The sequence below is a fragment of the Setaria viridis genome, chromosome 9 (assembly GCF_005286985.2).
Source record: "Setaria viridis chromosome 9, Setaria_viridis_v4.0, whole genome shotgun sequence".
NCBI lineage: Eukaryota > Viridiplantae > Streptophyta > Magnoliopsida > Poales > Poaceae > Setaria > Setaria viridis.
The window spans coordinates 2,964,355-2,974,009 of record NC_048271.2 but is presented as its reverse complement, the minus strand read 5'-3'; the positions used below and the strand labels follow the sequence as shown (position 1 = coordinate 2,974,009).

The 9,655-nt window shown below is 46.3% G+C and overlaps 1 protein-coding gene across 2 annotated transcripts; it reads right to left on the bottom strand.

The window, feature by feature from the left end:
* Positions 1 to 1,217: 1,217 nt before the first annotated feature.
* On the bottom strand, positions 1,218 to 5,515 carry LOC117841098 (uncharacterized). Of its 2 annotated transcripts, XR_011897189.1 has the most exons (3): positions 4,842 to 5,515; positions 3,499 to 3,979; positions 1,218 to 1,398 (listed from the first exon to the last, which is right to left on the bottom strand). XR_011897189.1 is itself a non-coding variant. In XM_034721670.2 (2 exons), the coding sequence occupies exons 1-2, from the start codon at positions 5,348 to 5,350 to the stop codon at positions 3,568 to 3,570; spliced, it is 921 nt and encodes a 306-aa protein (XP_034577561.1). In that variant the 5' UTR covers positions 5,351 to 5,514; the 3' UTR covers positions 3,341 to 3,567. The 2 variants fall into 2 exon arrangements, 1 of the variants encoding a protein (XP_034577561.1); XM_034721670.2 differs by lacking the exon at positions 1,218 to 1,398 and having other exon boundaries at positions 3,341 to 3,979; positions 4,842 to 5,514.
* Between the last annotated feature and the right edge of the window lie 4,140 nt (positions 5,516 to 9,655).

Sequence of the window (9,655 nt, the reverse complement as noted above, 5' to 3'; positions counted from 1 at the left end):
TGTAATGACCTTTTTGTGAACTATAAATAAATAAAAAAGAATTCTCCGGTGAATGGATGAAGCACAATGAAGTTACAATGGCACATGGTGCCAGTGTTTGATGTGGCGAATCAATAAGCTTCAAAACAAAGGCGGAGAGAACACATTGTGTGAGAGTGAGGAGGGAAACACACACATATTTCAACACCCATTACCGAAGTGCCCAAATCAACCAAGAGATCTAGGGTTCGTTATGGCAGGGTTGTGGCTGTGACTAAAACGGTTATGAATATGGCTTCTCCGGTGAAGTGGCTTCTTCGATAGAGCTGAAGCCGTTCTGAAATTCTTCTGTATTTTTTATGAATGGATGTAATAGGTCAAATGTCATATATGCCCTCAGCTATGTGATTTGGATGTATACATTAGTTTATGTTTGCCCTCAATTATAATATGAGTTGTCATATAAAATGAAAAAATAATGAATAGAAATTAGATTAACCAATAGAAAAAAAATTATTGAATATAAATTAAATTAATATTTAATTAGCATTTTTCTTTTTTAACACGCTTATTTTTTTTTTATCTTTCCTATCCCGTGACTTTTTACTTCCTTATCGGCTCTTCTTTCCTATGCGACTCCTCCTGCTTCCTTCTTATCCGCCTGTTTCTTCTTATCTGCTAGCTACTGGAACATGCACCACTGTGCACTTCCCTACGGGCATCTCTCCGAGGTCCGACCACCCGCGCTGCTCTCTTTGCTACTCCACTCCGACCAGTCCGCGCGACGCCCCTGTCTCCATGCTCCATCCACACGGCCCCATCCCCTGCCGCATCTCCGCTATTGCTTCCGCCCCTCGCTGCCATGGGCACGCCGTCGCCGTTCCTCGCCAGTGTGGGCTGCCACTGCTAGCATGAGCCATCGACAAGCATCGCCAGAGCAGGGCATTTTCGTCAAGAACCACGGGAGGTGAGGGAGAAGCTACGGGGAGTCACTTTTTTCGGCTCCCTTCGCCTAGTTCATTTCAATGGCCGGCTTCGATGCAGCTTCACCCCGAAGCCGTTTTTGCATAGTCCGTTTGGCAGGACTTCGGGTGAAGCTGGTGAAGAAGCACCTCCCGAAGCCCGCCAAAGGGGACCTAGTAACGGAAAAAAAAATAACCGCCCACCCTCAACTGCTACCTGCTCTATCTACTATCTGTACACTGACGAAGTGTTCCAACTGAATCAGCCATACGGCATATCAAACAATTGCAGTTGTTTTATTCATTCTCAGTGACATGCTGAAAATTCAAGTGGGGTGGTGCCTTCCAGCCTAGCCTATTGTGAATTTGCATTGTGAGCACCCAAATAAAAAAAAAGACGTGAAACGTTGTCTTGATTCATTTCAGCATATGGTCCCTTGACTTCAATCCTTCATCACTGCCAAATAAAACAATGTACAAATTAAACCATGTCAGTGCTAGCAATGTAATGTTGGCTAGAGTGTAACCAAAAAAAAAAAAATCAAGACAACTACTAACGACGACACACAGATTAAGTATAAGCAGGATATTTCATATGATAGCTAGAGTACGTGCACTAACTAATTAACAAGCAAGACACGAGGAGAAGTAAATAAACAAATTTCAGTAAGCATGAATCGCACAGTTCATAGGAAGAAATTGCAGTAGTAGGACGACGACAAGCTGAGCAACCGCAGGACCGAGCATCGGCTTCTGCTTCACAAATCACGATCGATGCTTTGCTGCCGTCTCCTCTTGCGTGCTGGCAGCTTGTTCTCGCGTGGACAGGGAGGAGGATAGCACTTGGTGAAGAAGTTGCCGGGTAAGATAACAGGCCACATGATATGGTAGTCGACAACAGTTCCGTGCCACAGGGGTCTCTTGCTGCGCATGTCGAAGCGGCAGACGATGCAATCGACCTCCTCCCTCCTCCTGGGGCGCATTTCCCCCAGCATGAGGCAGAGGGTACCATCCGGCATCAGCACGGGGTACCGGGGCTCCACGTCCCACAACTCCGCGTGGTCCGTGAACATGAACGCGACCTGCTCCCAGAGCTCTTTCCAGAGGAAACCCTTCTCGGCCTTCCACTCCTTGCGGTCCAGGTCCAGCGTCCACGCCCTCACCATCACGTTGCAAGGATGTCCCCGGGGACGGTCGATGCAGATGAACTTGATGCAGCCGCCGACGCAGCCGATGGTCCGGTTCATCTCCGGCGGCTCCGTCAGCTCATACACCGGCAAATCCTTGAAGAGAATCTCGTACCCGTAGGGCAACTCGATGAAGCCGAAGTCGAACTGCACGGCGGAGTTCCCCGTGCCGCGCAGGCGCAGGTCGCAGTACGCGAGGCCTCGTGAGAGGTCGGCCCAGAAGACCTTGCTTTCGAACATCACCTCTGCCTTGAAGGAGCCAGTGAGATGCGGGAAGCGCATCGCCTTCGTGTCCCACGGGTCGGTGGAGCCGGACAACGACGTCGTCTCCGGAGTGCACAGGCAGAGGAGATCCTGGTTGCCGTCGCGTTTTCGGCGAGCCTTGCAGAGTCACGGCGTACCTTGCGCTTGCTCATCCGACGTTCAAATAGGATCCGACGGCTGCAACTGTTTTGCTGCCCAGGCTTATCTTTTCACCGGAAGAAAACACAGACCGTGGGCGGAGGAAAAATCGGCAACGCCAGCGGACTCGTCTCTCCCCAGCGCGCCCACCCCCGCGCACGCTCTCCTGCGTGATTTGCGGGACGTGCTGCCCCAGAGAGAAGGGCCGCGCCCCTTCCGGCACGTCGTGGAGGGAGGGAGGCGGCAGCCAGGGCGCGACGAGGGAGACGGGCGGCTGCTGGGACGCATCGGAGGCGCGCAGGGACGAGTGCCTGCTGTGCCACGGCCAGACCACCATGGCGGTCAAGTGCGTGAAGGCCGGTGATGATGAGGAACACTCCTTTTAAGCGCGTCCGGACATGGCGCTCGACGACGCGGCCGACCCAGCCTCCGGGGCCGCGCGAGCTCCACCTCCTCCCTCTCCTCCGTAGGGCCGTGCGGCGTGGAAGGCCAGCGCGGCGCGGGACAGCGCGTCCGCCGGTCCGCGCGCGAGTGCTCCTTGGCGCTCCCGCCGCCGTCCTGGCCGTCCTGCCTGCTTTACGCCCGTGGAAAACCAAGTCCTGGAGTGCTTGGGTTGCTTGCACATGCTGGGAGCCGTCCAATCGCGTTTGGACGTCGTATAGGGGGCCTCAAGGTACGCCGTGACTTGCTGAATCCGGCTCCTCCTTTCAAAGGCCCAGTACCAATTCAAGGCCCATTGAAACCCATTTCACAATGTTTTTATGAGAGCAAGCGCTTAACTATGATGTACTAATCACCAGCAGAATCAAATAAGAAACAAATATGTAAGCTTGATTGAAAATTGTGCGGCACCGGCACGCCTACAGTTACTCTACTAAAATCACTGTAACGGCTGCAGAGACGAGAAGATATAGCTCCAGAGGTAGCTCTGCATATACAAGCAAAAGAAAAAAGAGAGAAAATTTTACCCAACTGTAATTCCCACGTAAGGGTGAACTCTCCAGGCATCAGAAACAACTTCGTGGAGACTTGTTAGATCATTTGGCATTGACTGACTTCTTGAGGGATCGAAGTACACTCCACATGGCAGAAGATACAAAGAACAGAACTACTCCAGTGATAATCGCATATTTCAGACCGAGATTCATGAGCAAGTTCACCAGCAGGCCTGCTAGGATGACTCCCATAAAATTAGCTGAGAAACCTGACCAGAACGGCATGCCTAAGACAGATGCAATGATCGCCCCTGTCCATGCCCCTGTTCCAGGAAACGGAACGGCAACAAACAACATCAATCCAAGCCATTGGAATTCCTCAACAGGCGCAGCCTTCCGCCGTGCCCGCTCGAAGAGAAGGTCCATAAATCGGGTTGCAGAGGCGCTTCTCTGGGAGAGAAAAGTCGCAAGTTTTTTCAGGTAGAGGATGATAAATGGCACAGGCACCAAGTTCCTGGAGAAAGGCACAACTTAAATCAGAATCTGTATATCTATCGTGAACCTTTTTATGTAGAGAATCAATAGTATGTTCTGTACTAATTCCAATAATGGGCAGTTTTCCTCCTGGATGTGTTACTAAAAGGGCATAAATATTACTGCTGCATTAACAGTAGTCACAAAGCATGTACTAAGGACTAGTCAGTCAAATGCTGAATAAACTAAAGAATAATTATCTTAACACGCTACTGGTCACTATGCTGTTTTCAGTCCCTTGCTTCTTCATCCTGTGTTTCCTTTGAAATTTTATACTCCTTTTTAGGTAGTGCAGATTTAAATCTGTAATCAAGTGTTATCATCTTCTGATTTCAGCAACTTATTCACCAAGAGAGAACTTACAGTCCAGAGCATGTACTAGGTGTGCATAAAGATAATAGGTAAGCTGATCTAGGGATGAACTTTGGTTAACTAAAACATTCTGTTAAACAACTGAATAAAATGAGCCTGCATATCTTCAATTAGTTCACATGTCATGGTAGTTATCATTTTGCAGCATACCCTACACAATCCAGCCAGGTAAATTAAGCTACTACCCCAATTTTACCATGTGAATTTCATTGCATTATTAAGCCCGTGCTGAAATGTTCACCACTTTTGTTCTAGACATTAGTTACAGAACAAATAGCACATATCCAACAATTTTGATTGGCATTAAGAACTCACTAATCGGCATATAATCGCTGCCCCTCTGTACTGTACTACTCCACATCGGCAATTCTTCGAACACCTAGTGGTCAAGTACTAGCTAGCACAGCATTCGCCAAAAGAGACAGCAACACCAGAGATCCAAGGGGATACAATCATACGAAGTTACAAACCCGAGAACGGATAGGACGGTGAGGCGGACTGGGTGGAGCCGCATCCAGTACCCGACCGGGATCGCCCCCCGCAGCTCGATCACCGGCAGCGTGGCGAGCGCGAACACGACGGCGTCGTCGGGCCACCCGAGCCTCCGCAGCGACTCCGCCACCCGCAGCCCGAACCCGGACGCCCTGATCGAGTCCTCCGCCGACGCACGCGCCGCGCCGCAGCCGAGCACGGCGGCCGCAGCGCAGCAGCCAAGCGCGACCAGCGCCACCCGCTTCAGACCATCCCAATCGGGCGCCTCCCGCTCCGTGACCTCCGCCTTCGCGCCACCTGATACCGCCGCCGCACAGGGCGTCCTCGCGACGGCGGCTCCGGCACATGGATTGCCGGGAATGGAGGTCCAGAGAGGAGAAGCGGGCGCCCGCGGGCGCAGGGCGGGAGACCGATTCGCCCGTGGATGCGCCGCGAGGAGAGGTCTCCATCTCCACGATGTCAGCGGGGGCGAGGCCGCCATGGCCATCGGGATCGCCTCGTGGATTGGATAGAGCCCGAAGCTTTGGATTGGTTGATTCCGGCGGCGGTTACGAGGCAATGAGGCGTTGGAGCCTTGGAGGAGGACGGACCGAGGCTGTTAGCGCCATGCCGGCATGCGGCCATGGGACTGTGGGAGGGAGGGAGGGCTGCGGCTTTTTGTTGTCTTTTTGCATGTCTCCATCCGTGCCCCTCCGCACGTGGAGACCACCTATTGGCTTTCCATCGTTATCCCACGCCACTAGGAAACAGAACCGTCGTCTAGTCTGTCGCCGCTCCGTTCTCCGCTCTATCCTTTCCCCTGCTCCAAGCTGGTCCGCCTAGCTGCTCCACAAATCAAAGAGCTCGATCTCAGCGGGACTTTACGGAAGTGTCTGGGAGACAGGGGCTAAACTTTAGCCTTCACATCGGATGTTTGGATGCTAATTAGGACGACTAAATATGAGCTAATTACAGAACTAATAGCAGAACCCCTAGGCTAAATCGCGAGATGAATCTATTAAACCTAATTAATCCATCATTAGCGAATGGTTACTGTAGCACCACATTGTCAAATCATGGACTAATTAGGCTTAATAGATTCATCTCGCGATTTAGCCTAGGGGTTGTGCAATTAGTTTTGTAATTAACCAATGTTTAATACTCCTAATTAGTGTCCAAACATCTCAAACACCCCCTACATCTAGTAGCAAGAAGCTCAATTGGTGCAACAACAAGGTAAAGTACGGTGGTAGGGAGCTGATTTGCATCGGATGTTTGGATGCTAATTAGGACGACTAAATATGAGCTAATTACAGAACTAATAGCAGAACCCCTAGGCTAAATCGCGAGATGAATCTATTAAACCTAATTAATCCATCATTAGCGAATGGTTACTGTAGCACCACATTGTCAAATCATGGACTAATTAGGCTTAATAGATTCATCTCGCGATTTAGCCTAGGGGTTGTGCAATTAGTTTTGTAATTAACCAATGTTTAATACTCCTAATTAGTGTCCAAACATCTCAAACACCCCCTACATCTAGTAGCAAGAAGCTCAATTGGTGCAACAACAAGGTAAAGTACGGTGGTAGGGAGCTGATTTGCATCGGATGTTTGGATGCTAATTAGGACGACTAAATATGAGCTAATTACAGAACTAATAGCAGAACCCCTAGGCTAAATCGCGAGATGAATCTATTAAACCTAATTAATCCATCATTAGCGAATGGTTACTGTAGCACCACATTGTCAAATCATGGACTAATTAGGCTTAATAGATTCATCTCGCGATTTAGCCTAGGGGTTGTGCAATTAGTTTTGTAATTAACCAATGTTTAATACTCCTAATTAGTGTCCAAACATCTCAAACACCCCCTACATCTAGTAGCAAGAAGCTCAATTGGTGCAACAACAAGGTAAAGTACGGTGGTAGGGAGCTGATTTGGTGTGTGGAATCTCGATTATTGTTTATTTCGATTTGGGTGCGTAGGACCTCGATTCCGCCGCAGGATTTCGATTTGAGTGGCCACAACCTCGATTCCTACTGCAAGATCTCGATTAGGGCAGTGAGGATTTCTATTTTGCGGGTTCCTCGTCGCTGCGTCCAGTCAGGGTCACCATGGTGGGACATCGAGCTGGGAGGATAATGCATGAGCTTGCTGATAGCAGGTGCTGTGAAGACGATGGTGATGGTGTATCCTTCAAGGTCCTCTTCTCAGAGCAAAGAATCTTCCTCCTGAAAAATTTAGTCTGGTTAATTGCCTTGTGCCTTCCTTTTTTCGTGAGGAATATGCACTTTACCACTTCAGTGTGATACTTGCAATCAGTTGATTAGTTTGTGAACAGAAATGAAATTGTATTAATTGTTTATGAACAAAACACAAAATGCAGTTACTGGGTAAGACAAATTGTTTGATACAAAGGATTCGATAGATAGTGTGCAAAACACATCCATTCTCCTAAAAGGACGTGGCTTTTGATAGTTCAATTAAAACGAGAAAACATATTATTGTAGGGATTTGTAACAAATGATTGAGTGGTATTTCCTTGATGTGTATGTTGATCATGATCAGGGTCCCAAAGAAAGAACCGAAGGATGGATGCATCAAAGCATTTCCAATTGGATAGTAGTCTGGTGTTTGTATGTGATGTTGATCTGTACTAGTCCCTAAATGGTCCTGTTCAAAACAAAAAAGGGATTTGAATATCACTACTGCATATGTGACCAGTCTTATAATAGTAAATAATGTTGAAAAGTTATACCAATATGGCGTGTGGTTGCAAATGTGTCACAATATCTGATTCTATTGCTCAGCCAGATGCCTTTGAGTCATTGTTGGTCTTTTTCCTCTTTCGTGTTGCCTTCTCAAAATTAGATGCAGAACCAGATGTCTTTGGGTCATTCTTATTCTTTTTCCCTTTTGTGTTGCCTTCTCAAATCCACCAATTGGTCTGTCAGATCCATGGATTGCCTTCTCCTTAACCTTGACACCTTTTGGTTTTATAGCCTGGTCTGGTTGTAGTGTAGCTGCAAAAGTCATTTTTAAAAAAAAATTACAAAACAAATAAATTGTGTGGCATATGTGGGGTTAACACAAGTAGTATTCCAGATGAACTACCCGTATCTGTATCACCTCTATTTTTCAGGCTTTTCTCCACGTCCTCTGCTAATTTCTTTGCACTATTCACAATAATAGAGTATGTTTCATCCGATTCAGCAGCTCGGTTAGCTAACTGAAGGAACATTCTGCACAACTCTTTTCTGCGTTTTGATAGCTTTATTTTGGGATCTTCATGTATCTCAGGGTTGCTCTTTATATGAACTACTTTTGCATCAATTGTCCAATAATTTTTTTAATATTGTTAATATCAAGTATCTTCAATTCCTGGCAGCATAAGATTCCAGCAAATTCGAACTTTTTGCAGCTACACTTCACGTGACTTTCCAGTGCAGAAAACTTTACAACATGCTCGTTTTTCTTGCCATAAACCTTTATTTTCTACACCTTTTCAGCATCAATATCACCAGAATAGAATGGATCGCAGTTTAGTGTTTGCATCACTTGTTCTTGTACTAGCTTGAATACTGCTAGGGTATAACTTTTTGCTGCATGCCTTAGTATTCTCAGGTTTGGTTTCAACTTTGGTATACTTTGTGTTGCCTTGAAATCATATTTTACCTCTTCATATCTTCTATCTCCCACCAACCTGTCAAAGTGCTTAAAAAAAGTAAGTGTGTCATATTTGACACTAATATATCCCTTCAATTCATTATTCATGCTTCCACTTCTTTGAGTGCTAACCATATCAGCAGAAAATGTATTTCGTCCATATGCTAAGGCCCATTGCTCCCTTTTATCAAATAATCTTTCGAGCCATTTATTTTCTTGTAGCTTATACTTATCTAGCAAATTATTCCACGCATTTATAAAATCCTCCTCGTCCTCTTGATCATAAATACAGTTTTGAAAATATGTATTGAACTTCTTATATTCTTCCACAACTCCAAAAATGTGCTTGCATGCATCCTGGTTCATATGCCAAACACAAATCCTGTGATGACTCTCTGGTAGTACTATCTTTGATTGCTTTTGCCATTGATGCATCTTTATCATTTAAAATGGTCTTTGGCTTCTTGCATGACATAACAGCTAAAAAGGTTTTGAAAAGCCACACAAAACTTTCAACAGTTCGTCATACAAAAGTGCAGCACCAAAAATAGTAGTTGTCTTGTATTGTTCACTCCAGCTAGCAAATCGAATGGACGCCCATCATTTAGCTTTCTGTATGTTGTGTCAAAGCAAATGGCATCACCGTAAACTTCATAGTGTAGAAAATATTCATTATCAAGTCGTCATCGTCGACCTGAAAGGAATGGAAAAACTTCCTATCTTCTGATGCTTTCTTCTCCAAATATTCCAACACTCCTCCCGTGTCTCCTTATTTTACCTTCAGTGATCTCTTTGAATATAATTTATTTTTCATATCTTCACGCATAAATCCAAGATTCTCATTTCCACCAGCTTCTTTTGCCATGAGATCAAAAGTGGCTTTATTTGAAATCCCAACCGCTTTAGCAGCTTTGACACTGGCAATTTGTGCCGTAGTTATTCTCCTTTGAGATCTTAAGTGCTGGGCTTGGATGGCAGTAGCAAGAATATGGTTATGCTCATGCTCAAATTCATAGATGTAGTACAACCCATCTGTGAGACTTATCTTCATGCGTGCTTGACACATGCATCATGTCTCAGGCCTACTATACTTGGAATTTTCTTCTCTTTTATCAGGACCCGAATACCTATTGATAATAA

Coding starts and splice junctions, on each gene's coding strand:
- LOC117841098 (XM_034721670.2), bottom strand. CDS start 5,350: ATGGCCATGGCGGCCTCGCCCCCGCTGACATCGTGGAGATGGAGACCT. Junction 3,980..4,841: donor ACCGTCCTATCCGTTCTCGG/GTTTGTAACTTC, acceptor GCCTTTCTCCAG/GAACTTGGTGCCTGTGCCAT.